The following is a 17,214-nucleotide window of genomic DNA, read 5'->3' as shown; positions in this document are numbered from 1 at the left end:
AGATTTGGTTGCTTATGTCATTTGCAGTTTGTGGGATCTTGCTCTGCGTAAATTAGCTGCCTGTGTAATATGTGACTGCAACTTCAAAACAACTTCATTGTAATATGAAGTGCTTCAGGACGGCCTTTCCACGCACCCAAATTCTCAGTCCTCTCTGATCCCTTAACGATTTTTTGATAAGGTTTGCTGTGTTTTGTTTTTTTCAAACAGGATGAATCTCAGCACTCAGCAGGTTTTTAACATCCCAACTTTTAATTGAAAGGACACGGAACAGGAACCGTAGCAGAATAGCAATCATCAGCGAATATCCCAACTTCTGACCTTATGATGGAGGGAAGGTCATTGATGAAGCAGCTGAAAATGGTTGGGCCTAGGACACTGCCCTGAGGAATTCCTGCAGCAATGTCCTGGGGCTGAGATGATTGGCCTCCAACAACCACTACCATCTTCCTTTGTGCTAGGTATGACTCCAGCCACTGGAGAGTTTTCCCCCCGATTCCCATTGACTTCAATTTTACTAGGGCTCCTTGGTGCCACACTCGGTCAAATGCTGCCTTGATGTCAAGAGCAGTCACTCTCACCTCACCTCTGGAATTCAGCTCTTTTGTCCATGTTTGGACCAAGGCTGTAATGAGGTCTGGAGCCGAGTGGTCCTGGCAGAACCCAAACTGAGCATCAGTGAGCAGGTTATTGGTGAGTAAGTGCCGCTTGATAGCACTGTCGACGACACCTTCCATCACTTTGCTGATGATTGAGAGTAGACTGATGGGGCGGTAATTGGCCGGATTGGATTTGTCCTGCTTTTTGTGTGTAAGACATACCTGGGCAATTTTCCACATTGTTGGGTGGATGCCAGTGTTATAGCTGTACTGGAACAGCTTGGCTAGAGGCACGGCTAGTTCTGGAGCATAAGTCTTCAGCACTACAGCTGGGATGTTGTCGGGACCCATAGCCTTTGCTGTATCCAGTGCACTCAGCCGTTTCTTGATATTACGAGGAGTGAATTGAATTGGCTGAAGACTGGCTTCTGTGATGGTGGGGATATCGGGAGGAGGCCGAGATAGTTCATCCACTCGGCACTTCTGGCTGAAGATGGTTGCAAACGCTTCAGCCTTGTCTTTTGCACTCACATGCTGGACTCTGCCATCATTGAGGATGGGGATGTTTACAGAGCCTCCTCCTCCCGTTAGTTGTTTAATTGTCCACCACCATTCACGACTGGATGTGGCAGGACTGCAGAGCATTGATCTGATCCGTTGGTTGTGGAATCACTTAGCTCTGTCTATAGCATGTTGCTTCCGCTGTTTAGCATGCATGTAGTCCTGAGTTGTAGCTTCACCAGGTTGGCAGCTCATTTTTAGGTATGCCTGGCGCTGCTCTTCTGCACTCCTCATTGAACCAGGGTTAATCCCCTAGCTTGTTGGTAATGGTAGAGTGAGGAATATGCCGGGCCATGAGGTTACAGATTGTGCTGGAAATTCTGCTGCTGCTGATGGCCCACAGCGCCTCATGGATGTCCAGTTTTGAGCTGCTAGATCTGTTCTGAATCTATCCCATTTAGCACGGTGGTAGTGCCACACAACACGTTGGATGGTGTCCTCATTGTGAAGACAGCACTTCGTCTCCACGAGGACTGTGCGGTGGTCACTCCTACCAATACTGTCATGGACAGATGCATCTGCGACAGGTAGATTTGTGAGGACGAGGTCAAGTAGGTTTTTCCCTCGTGTTGCGTCTCTCACCACCTGCCGCAGGCCCAGTCTGGCAGTTATGTCCTTCAGGACTCAGCCAGCAGTGGTGCTACTGAGTCACTCTTGGTGATGGACATTGAAGTCCCCCACCCAGAGTACATTCTGTGCCCTTGCTACCCTCAGTGCTTCCTCCAAGTGGTGCTCAACATGGAGGAGGACTGATTCATCAGCTGAGGGAGGGCGGTAGGTGGTAATCAGCAGGAGGTTTCCTTGCCCATGTTTGACCTGATGCCATGAGATCCGGAGTCAATGTTGAGGACTCCCAGGGCCACTCCCTCCTGACTGTATATCACTGTACCATCACCTCTGGTGGGTCTGTCCTGCTGGTGGGACAGGACATACCCAGGGATGGTGATGGAAGAGTCTGGGACGTTGGCTGAAAGATATGATTCTGTGAGTATGGCTATGTCAGGCTGTTGCTTGACTAGTCTGTGGGACAGCTCTCCCAATTTTGGCACAAGTCCCCAGATGTTAGTGAGGGGGACTTTGCAGGGTCGACTGGGCTTGGTTGGACCTTTGTCGTGTCCGGTGCTCAGTGGTCCGTCCGGTTTTATTCTTATTATGTCTTTTTGTAGTGAGATTTTACAACCGAGTGGCTTGCTGGGCTATTTCAGAGGGGAGATAAGAATCGACCACATTGCTGTGGGTCTGGAGTCACATATAGGCCAGACCAGGTAAGGACGGCAGGATTCCTTCCCTAAAGGACATTAGTGAACCAGTTGGGTTTTTACGACAATCCGGTAGTTTCATGACCACCATTACTGATACTAGTATTTTAATTCCAGATTTTATTTAATTAACTGAATTTAAATTCACCAGCTGCCGTGGCGGGATTTAAACTCATGACTCTGGATTATTAGTCCAGGCCTCTGGATTACTAGTCCAGTAACATAACCACTATGCTACCATTTATGCTCCACACGAGCCTCCTCCCTCCCTACTTCATCTCACCCTATCAGCATATCCTTCTATTCCTTTCTCCCTCATGTGTTTATCCAGCTTCCCCTTAAATGCATCTATTCTATTCACCTCAATCACTCCTTGAGGGAGTGAGTTCCACATTCTCACCACTCTCTGGGTAAAGAAGTTTCTCCTGAATTCCCTATTGGATTTATGAGTGACTATTTTAAATTTATGACCCCTAGTTCTGGTCTCCACCGCAAGTCGAAACATTTTCTCTACGTCTACCCTATCGAATCCTTTCATAATCTTAAAGTCCTCTATCAGGTCACCCCTCAGCCTTCTCCTTTCTAGAGAAAAGAGTCCCTGCCTGTTCAGCATTTCCTTATAAGTATATCCTCTCAGTTTTGGTATCACCCTTGTGTTTTTTTTTAGGAAGCTGGGCATCTTTGAAAACAAATCTGAAATTTCACTTCCCTTTAACTCAGGGTGGGTGCTGGTTTCCACAAATGTTGCTGAGTTGCATTAACTTCTCAGGAACGTAGGGCCTGACACACAGTGAGACCCATCCAAATTCACATCTCTCTGCTCACACACAATGTATCCCTCCCTCCATCTCAGCGTTTCCTCTTTCTCCTGAAGGCTCTGTCTCATTCTGGGGTTTGGATCCACAGGTGCTAGTGAGCCTAGACAGACAGCGTCAGCAGGCTATTCGGCCTCGGGGGGGAGCATGGACGAGCCCGATCCCATCCCTCCCCTAGCAGCAGGAGGAGGCCATTCAGCCCCTCGAGCCTGTTCTGCCATTCAATTAGATCATGGCTGATCTGAATCTTAACTCCATCTACCTGCCTTGGTTCCGTAACCCTTAATACCCCTCGGCCTAACCAAAATCGATCAATCTCAGTTTTGAAATTTTCAATCGGCCCCCAGCCTCAGCAGCCTTTTGGGAGAAGAATGCTCCAGATTTCCACTCCCCTTTGTGTGAAGAAGTGCTTCCTGACATCACCCCTGAACGGCCTGGCTCTAATTTTAAGGTTTATGCCCCCTCATGTTCTGGACTCCCCCCACCAGAGGAAATAGTTTCTCTCTATCTAATCATCATAAACGTTTTACCACGTTAAAGGCGCTATATAAATGCAAGTTTTGTTGTAAACACCTCAATTAGATCACCTCTTAATCTTGTATTCTCGAAGGAATACAAGCTGAATCTATGCAACGTGACCTTGTAATTTAATCCTTTTAGCCCCGGGCTCATTCTGCAGGATAGAGCTGGAACCCTGGCTGATGTCATTCTGTTTGCCCCCCACCCACCCACCGCCCCCCCCCACTGCCGTCCCCACCATGGAGGCAGCTGCAGCATCTGTGAGATTAGCGAACTCACAGCAGAGCAGAGATGGAACCTCGGGACTTGCCTGTCGAAACAGGAAAGGAAATTCCTCCCCTTCCCCCCGGAAGAAAACTACAAAAAGTAAAAGGAGAAAATAATCCGCCTCCTTCTCCCAGCTGGTGACTGAACACTTGGCACTTAGCTGCTGGGAGGGGAGAGAATGACAGCGCTCAGGGTCACTGCACCTGTCTGTCTTTCTGAGGGAGAGGCGTGTGAGAAATATGCAGGCAGAAATTGTCGAAAACACATCAAATAATTGGTGTCGGCCGGGGCTCAGTGGGCAGCACTCTCGCCTCTGAGTCAGGAGGTCGTGGGTTCAAGTCCCACTCCAGAGACTTGAGCACAAAATCCAGGCCGACACTGCCAGTACTGAGGGAGTGCTGCACTGTCTGAGGTGCCGTCTCTCAGATGAGACGTTAAACTGCCCCTCTCAGGTGGGCGTAAAAGATCCCATGGCCACTATTTCGAAGAAGAGCAGGGGAGTTCCCCCCCAGTGTCCTGGGCCAATATTTATCCCTCAACCAACATCACTGAAAAAAAAGCAGGTGATCTGGTCATTATCACATTGCTGTTTGTGGGACCTTTTGTACAGGATGCCTTAAAGCCGGCACAGAGCAAAGGCTACAGTCATCCCATCAGTCTGAGCCCAGGGTCCAAAGGTGAAAGGTTGTGTTGCAACTGATTAACAACAGCAACTTACTTTTGCCTTTAATGAGAAATATCCCAAGGCGCTTCACAATTGAGAAATGGACACCAAGGGAGGGTTTAGAAGGGACGAGTGATAGATGTCCAGTACCTCATTAAACACACACATTTAACTCATTCAATACTGGAACAGCGACACATTGGAGAAGGAGCTCAGTGCTTGTTCAGCTGGGCGTTTTCAACTGTTTTTTTGAATTAATTCAATCCGGTTGTTAGTTCATTTGTTCCTGGGGGGAAAAAAACCCAAAGGGATTGGGAAACGCTGGAGGCCTTTCCAGGTGGCTGTGTTGCGAAAGCCCCTGTTGCACAGAGTCCTCTGGAGAGGAGGAAGGGAGGAGCGAAACAAAGCTTTCAGGAAGTTTCCCGATGGAAAGAAAGAACTTGCATTTGTACAGGATCGTCCCAAAGCACTTTACAGCCAAGTATAGTCACTGTTGTAATGTAGGAAAGGGCATGTAAATCATGTGAAATTAACATCTCGACTGCAGCCCGAGCAGAGACCACGTCCTGTCAGCTCGGTTTTTCACTGTCACTGTACTATTTATATTAAACCATGGTGCACTTTCAAAAAAAACTTAAGGTTTGACAGAGAACGGGTTTAAGCCTGTCTGTGGTCTGTGACACCATCCGAATTCCTCATTTTAATGACGCCCCATATTATTCACATCCTGGCCATCAGAATCCTGTCATTTACACGAAACTGGATCATATGACACGACATTTGAATTATAATGAACAGTTTGGATGATTTCTATAAAGAATAAAATAACGGATACCCGGGAGTGAGTTACAGGCTGGAATCTAATCGAGGGGTTCGGGGGGTCTATATATAGAATAACAGATACCCGGGAGTGAGTTACAGGCTGGAATCTAATCGGGGGGGGGGTTCGGGGGGTTTATATATAGAATAACACATACCCGGGAGTGAGTTACAGACTGGAATCTAATCGGGGGGGGTTTATATATAGAATAACAGATACCCGGGAGTGAGTTACAGGCTGGAATCTAATCGAGGGGTTCGGGGGTTTATATATAGAATAACAGATACCCGGGAGTGAGTTACAGGCTGGAATCTAATCGAGGGGTTCGGGGGGTTTATATATAGAATAACAGATACCCGGGAGTGAGTTACAGGCTGGAATCTAATCGAGGGGTTCGGGGGGTTTATATATAGAATAACAGATAACCCAGGAGTGAGTTACAGGCTGGAATCTAATCGAGGGGTTCGGGGGTTTATATATAGAATAACAGATACCTGGGAGTGAGTTACAGGCTGGAATCTAATCGAGGAGTTCGGGGGGTTTATATATAGAATAACAGATACCCGGGAGTGAGTTACAGACTGGAATCTAATCGAGGGGTTCGGGGGTTTATATATAGAATAACAGATACCTGGGAGTGAGTTACAGGCTGGAATCTAATCGAGGGGTTCGGGGGTTTATATATAGAATAACAGATACCCGGGAGTGAGTTACAGACTGGAATCTAATCGAGGGGTTCGGGGGTTTATATAAAGAATAACAGATACCCGGGAGTGAGTTACAGGCTGGAATCTAATCGAGGGGTTCGGGGGGTTTATATATAGAATAACAGATACCCGGGAGTGAGTTACAGACTGGAATCTAATCGAGGGGTTCGGGGGTTTATATATAGAATAACAGATACCCGGGAGTGAGTTACAGGCTGGAATCTAATCGAGGGGTTCGGGGGGGTTTATATATAGAATAACAGATACCCGGGAGTGAGTTACAGACTGGAATCTAATCGAGGGGTTCGGGGGGTTTATATATAGAATAACAGATACCTGGGAGTGAGTTACAGGCTGGAATCTAATCGAGGGGTTCGGGGGGTCTATATATAGAGTAACAGATACCCAGGAGTGAGTTACAGGCTGGAATCTAATCGAGGGGTTCGGGGGTTTATATATAGAATAACAGATACCCGGGAGTGAGTTACAGGCTGGGATCTAATCGAGGGGTTCGGGGGGTTTATATATAGAATAACAGATACCCGGGAGTGAGTTACAGGCTGGAATCTAATCGAGGGGTTCGGGGGTTTATATATAGAATAACAGATACCTGGGAGTGAGTTACAGGCTGGAATCTAATCGAGGGGTTCGGGGGGTTTATATATAGAATAACAGATACCCGGGAGTGAGTTACAGACTGGAATCTAATCGAGGGGTTCGGGGGTTTATATATAGAATAACAGATACCTGGGAGTGAGTTACAGGCTGGAATCTAATCGAGGGGTTCGGGGGTTTATATATAGAATAACAGATACCCGGGAGTGAGTTACAGACTGGAATCTAATCGAGGGGTTCGGGGGTTTATATAAAGAATAACAGATACCCGGGAGTGAGTTACAGGCTGGAATCTAATCGAGGGGTTCGGGGGGTTTATATATAGAATAACAGATACCCGGGAGTGAGTTACAGACTGGAATCTAATCGAGGGGTTCGGGGGTTTATATATAGAATAACAGATACCCGGGAGTGAGTTACAGGCTGGAATCTAATCGAGGGGTTCGGGGGGTTTATATATAGAATAACAGATACCCGGGAGTGAGTTACAGACTGGAATCTAATCGAGGGGTTCGGGGGGTTTATATATAGAATAACAGATACCTGGGAGTGAGTTACAGGCTGGAATCTAATCGAGGGGTTCGGGGGGTCTATATATAGAGTAACAGATACCCAGGAGTGAGTTACAGGCTGGAATCTAATCGAGGGGTTCGGGGGTTTATATATAGAATAACAGATACCCGGGAGTGAGTTACAGGCTGGGATCTAATCGAGGGGTTCGGGGGGTTTATATATAGAATAACAGATACCCGGGAGTGAGTTACAGGCTGGAATCTAATCGAGGGGTTCGGGGGGTTTATATATAGAATAACAGATACCCGGGAGTGAGTTACAGGCTGGAATCTAATCGAGGGGTTCGGGGGTTTATATATAGAATAACAGATACCTGGGAGTGAGTTACAGGCTGGAATCTAATCGAGGGGTTCGGGGGGTTTATATATAGAATAACAGATACCCGGGAGTGAGTTACAGACTGGAATCTAATCGAGGGGTTCGGGGGTTTATATATAGAATAACAGATACCCGGGAGTGAGTTACAGGCTGGAATCTAATCGAGGGGTTCGGGGGTTTATATATAGAATAACAGATACCCGGGAGTGAGTTACAGACTGGAATCTAATCGAGGGGTTCGGGGGTTTATATAAAGAATAACAGATACCCGGGAGTGAGTTACAGGCTGGAATCTAATCGAGGGGTTCGGGGGGTTTATATATAGAATAACAGATACCCGGGAGTGAGTTACAGACTGGAATCTAATCGAGGGGTTCGGGGGTTTATATATAGAATAACAGATACCCGGGAGTGAGTTACAGGCTGGAATCTAATCGAGGGGTTCGGGGGGTTTATATATAGAATAACAGATACCCGGGAGTGAGTTACAGACTGGAATCTAATCGAGGGGTTCGGGGGGTTTATATATAGAATAACAGATACCTGGGAGTGAGTTACAGGCTGGAATCTAATCGAGGGGTTCGGGGGGTCTATATATAGAGTAACAGATACCCAGGAGTGAGTTACAGGCTGGAATCTAATCGAGGGGTTCGGGGGTTTATATATAGAATAACAGATACCCGGGAGTGAGTTACAGGCTGGGATCTAATCGAGGGGTTCGGGGGTTTATATATAGAATAACAGATACCCGGGAGTGAGTTACAGGCTGGGATCTAATCGAGGGGTTCGGGGGGTTTATATATAGAATAACAGATACCCGGGAGTGAGTTACAGGCTGGGATCTAATCGAGGGGTTCGGGGGGTTTATATATAGAATAACAGATACCTAGGAGTGAGTTACAGACTGGAATCTAATCGAGGGGTTCGGGGGGTTTATATATAGAATAACAGATACCTAGGAGTGAGTTACAGACTGGAATCTAATCGAGGGGTTCGGGGGGTTTATATATAGAATAACAGATACCTAGGAGTGAGTTACAGACTGGAATCTAATCGAGGGGTTCGGGGGGTTTATATATAGAATAACAGATACCTAGGAGTGAGTTACAGACTGGAATCTAATCGAGGGGTTCGGGGGGTTTATATATAGAATAACAGATACCTAGGAGTGAGTTACAGACTGGAATCTAATCGAGGGGTTCCTCCAACTCCGGTCTCTTGTCCATCCCCCACTCCCCTTCGCCCCACCATTGGCGGCCGTGCCTTCAGCCATCTGGGCCCTAAGCTCTGAAATTCCCTCCCTAAACCTCTCTGTCTCTCTCTCTCTCTCTCTCTCCTTTAAGACCCTCCTTAAAACCCATCACTTTGACCGAGCTTTTAGTCACCCCTTGTAATACCTCCTTCCCAGTGTGTCGATTTATTTTGTCTGATAATCGCTCCTGTGAAGCGCCTTGAGACGTTTTCCTACGTTAAAGATGCGATACAAGTGCAAGTTGTTGCGGGCTCGAGGGCCGAATTACCTCCTTCCATGCTGTAACCTTTCAATGATTCTAATACATAAGGGGTGATTCCTGGGGGCCACTCCTGCTCTGTGGCAGTAAGTTCACCTGTTTACCCGTGTAAAGGGGAGTTCTGCAGAAGTTACAGTGACGGAGGCCCCCCAGGAAATTCAAGTTTGATGTCGGGCATGGGACTATGCCGTCCGCATCACCTGATTTATTGCACACAGGGCATTGTATACGGAGCACCCTATAGATCACATCATACATGATGCATGGGACACCTTGTCCTTTTCAAAAGACTCCTGATTTCACTCTAAGACTACAGCATCACCTCCCAGCTCACATTAGGAACAGCAGGAGGCCATTCAGCCCCTCGAGCCTGTTCCACCATTCACTTCGATCATGGCTGACCTGTACCTCAACCCCATCGACCCACCTTTTGCTCCCTATCCCTTAATACCCTTATCCAATAGAAATCGATCAATCTCAGTCTTGAAAATTGCAACTGACCCAATGTGTAGAGTCTTCTTTTTTTGGGATGGTCTTTAACCCAGACTGTGCATAGGACCAAGAAATCCACTGAGAAACCACTGCTTCTGGAGCCATTGGGAGACTGAATCCTGGGTCCACAGATCGCACCAAGTGTGGTTACAGAGTGAGTCTTTAAACAGTTAATGAAACTGCTGCCCCGACCCCGACCCTGACCCTGACCCTGACCCCACTCCCCTTTCCCCTTTCCCCTTCCTTACCTGCTGCTCCGCAGTCAGCACACTCACTGTTCTCTCCCTCTCCCAGCAGCTCGAGGAGAATCCTTTTATTCCTGTCCCAATCATCCATAGTTTGTAAAACTCAAATCAGAGCAACTCGTACACACACCCCCTCCCTGTTAAATCCAGGCTCCGATCACAGAGAGAGTGTGTACAGAGCCGATCTGGGTCACTTTAAATCCCCACCAGTGTTGAGTCTTCAGTTAAACAGACTGTGGTCTTGTATCCTGCAGACTGTCTCTCTCTCTCTCTCTCTCTCTTTATCTCCAGCCCACAAGTTCAATATTAGTCTCCTCCCCCGTTTTATAGTCTCAGCCACCGCCTCCTCCTGCTGACGGCTGAGTTCCTGCCCTCAGGCTGTGAAACTCTCACGGGGGTTATTTTCTCGCTCATGATTCCCAAACGCTGAGATTTCCTTCTCATCAGGAAGACACCGGCCTTAAAGGGGCCTCGTCATCTGTGGCATTGTCTACCCCCCCCGGGGCTAGAGATGGGATTTCCAACCTTCCAGGAATGTGTGTGTGTTTGTACCCAGAGAGTGGTGAGAATGTGGAACCACAGGGAGTAATTGAGGTGAATAGCACAGATGCATTTAAGGGGAAGCTCGATAAACACATGAGGGAGAAAGGAATAGAAGGATATGCTGATAGGGTGAGATGAAGTAGGGAGGGAGGAGGCTCATGTGGAGCATAAACACCAGCATAGACCTGATGGGCTGAATGGCCTGTTTCTGTGCTGTACATTGTATGCAATTCTATGTGTCTGTGTCTCTGTGTGTGTGTGTCTGTGTGTGTGTGTGTGTCTGTGTCTGTGTGTGTGTGTGTCTGTGTCTCTGTGTGTGTGTGTCTGTGTGTGTGTGTGTCTCTGTGTGTCTGTGTCTGTGTCTCTGTGTGTGTGTGTCTGTGTATGTGTGTCCGTGTCTCTGTGTATGTGTATGTGTTTTGTTTCCCTTACTTTGAACACTTTTTATTAATTGAAGATTATTTAGGAGATGAAGTAGGGAGGGAGGAGGCTCGTGTGGAGCATAAACGCCAGCACAGACCTGTTGGGCCGAATGGCCTGTTTCTGTGCTGTAAATTCTATGTAATTCGGTGTAGTTGTAACCGATATTGGCGGTGGGATCAGTGGCTGTTTGAGTGACAGTCGACAGTCATCCAATCGGATAAGGAATAGGCTGTCCGCCTTCCGATTGGCCGCGGGGAGGCCAATGGTGGGAGTGTGTGTGGGGGGGGGGGGGGGGGGTGGGGGGCGAGGTCATGTGATAAAACCTCCAGGAATGCATCCAACCAGAGTTGGCGACCCCGGCTAGAGAGAGAGAGAGGGGGGGGGAGGGGAGGGGAGGGGAAATCAGAGCCTGGACCAGTTGGTCCCGGTTTGGAATGAGATGGAGGTTGGATTGCAGGATTTGAGGCTCCTTTGCGTCACGTTTAGTGTAGGTTTAATACAGACTGAGCGTCACCAGCTCCTGACCCGCAGGTCTCATATAGTAAAGGCCAGTGAGGAGATGGGCCCAAGTGAAACCACACCCAGTAGGGAGGCAGCACCTCCCGGGAGCAGAGTGGGGGAAAGGACGGGCAGTCAGCCGTGGCCCTCTCGAGGCAGAAGGCCGTGGGTTCAAGTCCCCCCGCCAGAGACATGAGCACGTAATTTAGGCTGACACATCCCAGTGTCGTGCGGAGGGAGTGCTGCACTGTTGGAGGTGCCGTCTTTCGGATGGTTAACAAACGAACTTGCATTTACATAGCACCTTTCGCATGTCCCGAAGTGCTTCACGGCCAATGAATTAGTTTCGAACTGTTGTCATCCAAAACTTTGCTGCCCATATTCTAACTCTCACTGAGTCCTGCTCACCCATCACACCCGTGCTCACCGACCTATATTGGTTCCAGATTCCCCAACATCTCAATTTAAAATTCTCATTCTTGTTTTCAAATCCCTCCATGGTCTCGCCGCTCCCTGTCTCTGTAACCTCCTCCAGCCCTACAACCCTCCGAGATCTCTGCACTCCTCCAATTCTGGCCTCTTGCGCATCCCCGATTTTCTTCGCCCCACCATTGGCGGCCGTGCCTTCAGCTGCCTAGGCCCTAAGCTCTGGAATTCCCTCCCTAAACCTCTCTCTCCTCCTTTAAGACGCTCCTTAAAACTTACCTCTTTGACCAAGCTTTTGGTCACCTGTCCTAATATCTCCTCATGTGGCTCGGTGTCAAATTTTGTTTGATTAACTCTAATCAAAAAGGCTAATGGAATGCTGGCCTTTATATCTGGAGGACTAGAATACAAGGGGGCAGAAGTTATGCTGCAGCTATACAAAGCCCTGGTTAGACCACACCTGGAGTACTGTGAGCAGTTCTGGGCACCGCACCTTCGGAAGGACATATTGGCCTTGGAGGGGGTGCAGCGTAGGTTTACTAGAATGATACCCGGACTCCAAGGGTTAAATTACAAGGTGAGATTACACAAACTGGGGTTGTAGTCCCTGGAATTTAGAAGATTAAGGGGTGATTTGATCAAAGTTTTCAAGATATTAAGGGGAACTGATAGAAACTATTTCCGCTGGTTGGGATGTCCAGGACTAGGGGACATAGCCTAAAAATTAGAGCCAGGACTTTCAGGAGTGAAGTTCGGAAATATTTCTACACACAGAGGGTGGAAGAAGTTTGGAACTCTCTTCCGCAAATGGCAGTTGATACTAGCTCAATTGTTAATTTTAAATCTGAGATTGATAGATTTTTGTTAACCAAAGGTGTCAAGGGATATGGGGCTAAGGTGGGCATATGGGCTCACTGAATGGCAGCACAGGTTCGAGGGGCTGAATGGCCTCCTTCTGCTCCTATCTTCCTGTGAAAAACGCTGTATAAATGCAAATAGTTGTTGTTGTTCTTGATCTGGGCGGTAATCTGGTAAAATTCTGGGATCTCATTCCAATGATAATTAACTCCTGACGAGCTGCATTCCTAGCATGCTTTGCCCATAGTTCCGGCAGCACAGCGTGTCATGTAGAATATCTCAATATCTATTTCTGTTCTAATCCTTAAAACCTTCAAAACCCGTTCATTTCTGAAGGCAGTGACTCCTTGGTGGGGTTACTGTTCCACGGAGCATGACGTCCCTCCATTATTCGCCCGTCAGCCTAGAAAGTGAGTGCTGGGGGGTTATTCCGCCATGGCAGCTTCACAACTGACTTTACCTCCATCGATTTCCAGCAGAGGTCAGTGGATGGCCATTGGTTGGCAGCCGTGGATCAGTGGGAAGAGATCTCGACTGAGTCAGGCGGACGTGGGTTCGAGCTTCACACCAGAGACTTGAGCACAAAAAACCCAGACGAACACTCCCAGTGCCAGCGCTGAGGGAGTGCAGCACTGTCGGCAGGTGCCCTCTCAGGTGGATGTAAAAGATGCCATGGCCACTATTCGAAAAGCAGGGGGAGTTCTCCAATATTTATTCCGCAACCAACACCTAAAACAGATGGTCTGGTCATTTCATAGAATCATAGAAAGTTATGGCACAGAAGGAGGCCATTCGACCCATCGTGTCCGTGCTGGCCAAAAAAGAGCTATCCAGCTTAATCCCACTTTCCAGCTCTTGGTCCGTAGCCTGTAGGTTACGGCACTTCAAGTGCACGGCCAAGTACTTTTTAAATGAGTTGAGGGTTTCTGCCTCTACCACCCTCTCAGGCAGTGAGTTCCAGACCCCCACCACCCTCTGGGTGAAAAAAATGTCACCTCAGCTCCCCTCTAAACCTTCAACCAATTACTTTAAATCTATGCCCCCTGGTCATTGACTCCACTGATAAGGGAAATAGGTCCTTCCTATCCACTCTATCTAGGCCCCTCATAATGTTATACACCTCAATCAAATCTCCCCTCAGCCTCCTTTGTTCCAAAGAAAACAACTCCAGCCTATTCAATCTTTTCTCATATCTAAAATTCTCCAGTCCTGGCAACATCCTCATAAATCTCTGTACCCTCTCTAGTGCAATTACATCCTTCCTATAATGTGGTGACCAGAACTGTGCACAGTACTCAAGCTGTGGCCTAACCAATGTTTTATACAGTTCTAGCATAACCTCCCTGCTCTTATATTCTATGCCTCAGCTAATAAAGGAAAGTATCCCGTATGCCTTCTTAACCACCTTATCTACCTGCCCTGCTACTGAATGTCATGTCACTGAAAGCAAACATGCAGGTGCAGCAAGCAGTTAGGAAGGCAAATGGTATGTTGGCCTTTGTTGCAAGAGGATTTGAGTACAGGAGCAAGGATGTCTTACTGCAGTTATACAGAGCCTTGGTGAGACCACACCTGGAGTATTGTGTGCAGTTTTGGTCTCCTTACCTAAGAAAGGATATACTGGCCATAGAGGGAGTGCAGCGAAGGTTCACCAGACTGATTCCTGGGATGGCAGGACTGTCGTATGAGGAGAGATTGGGTCGACTCGGCCTGTATTCACTAGAGTTTAGAAGAATGAGAGGGGATCTCATTGAAATGTATAAAATTCTGACCGGGCTAGACAGACTGGATGCAGGGAGGATGTTTCCCCTGGCTGGGGGGTCCAGAACGAGGGGTCACAGTCTCAGGATACGGGGTAGGACATTTAGGACTGAGATGAGGAGAAATTTCTTCACTCAGAGGGTGGTGAACCTGTGGAATTCTCTACCACAGAAGGCTGTGGAGGCCAAGTCACTGAATATATTTAAGAAGGAGCTGGATAGATTTCTAGACATAAAAGGCCTCAAGGGGTATGGGGAGAGAGCGGGAATATGGTATTGAGATCGAGGATCAGCCATGATCATATTGAATGGTGCAGCAGGCTCGAAGGGCCGAATGGCCCACTCCTGCTCCTATTTTCTATGTTTCTACCTTCAGGGATCTGTGGACATGCACTCCAAGGTCCCTTTGTTCCTCTACACCTCTCAGTATCCTCCCATTTATTGTGTATTCCCTTGCCTTGTTTGCCCTCCCCAAATGCATTACCTCACACTTCTCTGCATTGAATTCCATTTGCCACTTTTCTGCCCTCCTGACCAGTCCGTTGATATCTTCCTGCAGTTTACAGCTTTCCTCCTCACCATCAACCACACGGCCAATTTTTGTATCATCTGCAAACTTCTTGATCAAGCCCCCCAAATTCAAGTCCAAATCATTAATATATACCACAAAAAGCAAGGGACCTCGTACTGAGCCTTGCGAGACCCCGCTGGAAACATCCTTCCAGTGGCAAAAACACCCGTCGACCATTACCCTTTGCTTCCTGCCACTGAACCAATTTTGGATCCAACTAGCCACTTTCCCTTGGATCCCATGGGCTTTTACTTTTTTGACCAGCCTGCCATGTGGGACCTTGTCAAAAGCCTTGCTAAAATCCATGTACACTACATCATTTATCTCATTGCTGTTTGTGGGATCTTGCTGTGCGCAAATTGGCTGCTACGTTTCCCTACATTACAGCAGTGATTACACTTCAAAAAGTACTTCATTGGCTGTGAAACGCTTTGGGATGTCCTGAGGTTGTGAAAGGCACTGTAGAAGTACAAGTTCATTCTTTATGAGGAGTGGGAACCCTGGCCGATTTCCCCACTTGCCTAATCCTGGGCTGCTGGAGCTGCGATCGACACTGGCTGGGGAATGGAACCGGTCCAAATAGCTCAGCTACTCACTGGATAAACTCTCTGGGCCATTGGGAGCGTCTTTCATTCCCAATCTTAAAACAGCTGTTCAGCCAGTTCTTTCTGTGAAGACAGGATTGGGGCTCGTGTGATGCACTTCATGTCTCAGTAAGCCCGGGGAACACTCACTGTCCAGGCCCCTGTCCATGAGGACTATCCATTTACTGAGCTGGGGGGAGGGAGGGGGAAGGGGGAAGGTTGCCTGTGTCTGTGGAGCAGAAACCTAGTGAGTCAATTTACTCAGGGGAAGAGTTCGAAACAATTTCAAGATTGCCTCGAGGGGACACTCCTAGTTGGAGAAATTCTATTCAATGTGCAAACACAGCTCCAGCGTCGAATTCTCGTCTGGGACAGGAAAAACTAGTTTTAAAGAGGATGTTTATATTAACTGAGATCATTCATTGATGGCCTGAGAGGGGCCGATAGTGGTGTTTGTTACCAGATCATTGTGACACTACTGGGAATAAGGAATATTTCCAACAACGTTCACCTGAGGAAGGAGGAAGCCTCCGAAATCTTGTGAATTTTAAATAAAATTGCTGGACTATAACTTGGTGTTGTAAAATTGTTTACAATTGGGAATAAGGAACAGGAGGAGACCATTCAGCCCCTCGAGTCTGTTCCACCATTCTGTTAGATCATGGCTGATCTGCACCTCAACTCCATTTACCCACCTTTGCTCCAGATCCCTTGATACCCTTACCCAAAAAAAAAATCAATCGATCGCAGTCTTCAAAGCTCCAATTGACCCCCAGCATCCACAGCCTTTTGGGGGAGAGAGTTTCAGATTCCCACTATCTTTGTGTGTAAAAGTGCTTCCTGATTTCACTTCTAAATGGCCCAACTCCAATTTTAAGATTCGGCCCTCTTGTTCTGGATTCCCCCACCAAAGGAAATAGTTCCTCTGTATCTACCCTATCGAATCCCTTTATCATTTTAAACACCTCAATTAAATCCACTTAATTTTCTAAATTTAAGAGAATACAAGACAAGTTTATGCAACTTGTCCTCATTCATTTAATGTCGTACTCGGAGATCACTGGAATGTGGATATAGGAATTTATAATGGATATAAAACGGGGCCTGAATTATGTCCGTGCCCTTATTCCCCAGTCTCACCTCTCTTCCTCTGGAGACATTACTTGGTCTGCAACTCCCCAGGCGTGTAATGCGATGGAATATCAATTAGTAATTAATAATTATTGATCACTACAGTTAATATAATGAACAATAAACATCATAATATTTATATTATCAGTACTTATTAATAGTAATATTGCTAAAACAGTTGGCTCAGTGGGTAGCACTTTAATCTCTGATTAACAAGGTCATGGGTTCAAGTCCCACTCCAGAGACTTGAGCACAAAATACAATCCTGGCCGACACTCCCAGTGAAGTACCAAGGGAGAGTTGCACTGTCGGAGGGTCAGTACTGAGGGAGCGCTGCACTGTCAGAGGGGCAGTACTGAGGGAGCGCTGCACTGTCGGAGGGTCAGTACTGAGGGAGCGCTGCACTGTCAGAGGGGCAGTACTGAGGGAGCGCTGCACTGTCGGAGGGTCAGTAC

The 17,214-nt window shown here is 47.5% G+C and overlaps 1 protein-coding gene across 1 annotated transcript in view; it reads right to left on the bottom strand.

The window, feature by feature from the left end:
- adap2 (ArfGAP with dual PH domains 2) overlaps nucleotides 1-10,240 on the bottom strand; it is a 30,763-nt gene extending 20,523 nt beyond the window's left edge. The window contains exon 1 of the mRNA XM_068003855.1: nucleotides 9,969-10,240. Within this exon, the coding sequence (XP_067859956.1) occupies nucleotides 9,969-10,056 (88 nt within the window). The 5' untranslated portion in view covers nucleotides 10,057-10,240. The remainder of the gene's footprint in view (nucleotides 1-9,968) is intronic.
- Between the last annotated feature and the right edge of the window lie 6,974 nt (nucleotides 10,241-17,214).

This window comes from Heptranchias perlo, chromosome 23 (assembly GCF_035084215.1).
Source record: "Heptranchias perlo isolate sHepPer1 chromosome 23, sHepPer1.hap1, whole genome shotgun sequence".
In the NCBI taxonomy this organism is placed as follows: domain Eukaryota; kingdom Metazoa; phylum Chordata; class Chondrichthyes; order Hexanchiformes; family Hexanchidae; genus Heptranchias; species Heptranchias perlo.
The sequence above is the reverse complement of the archived record's forward strand: the minus strand, read 5'-3'. Positions and strand labels throughout refer to the sequence as shown.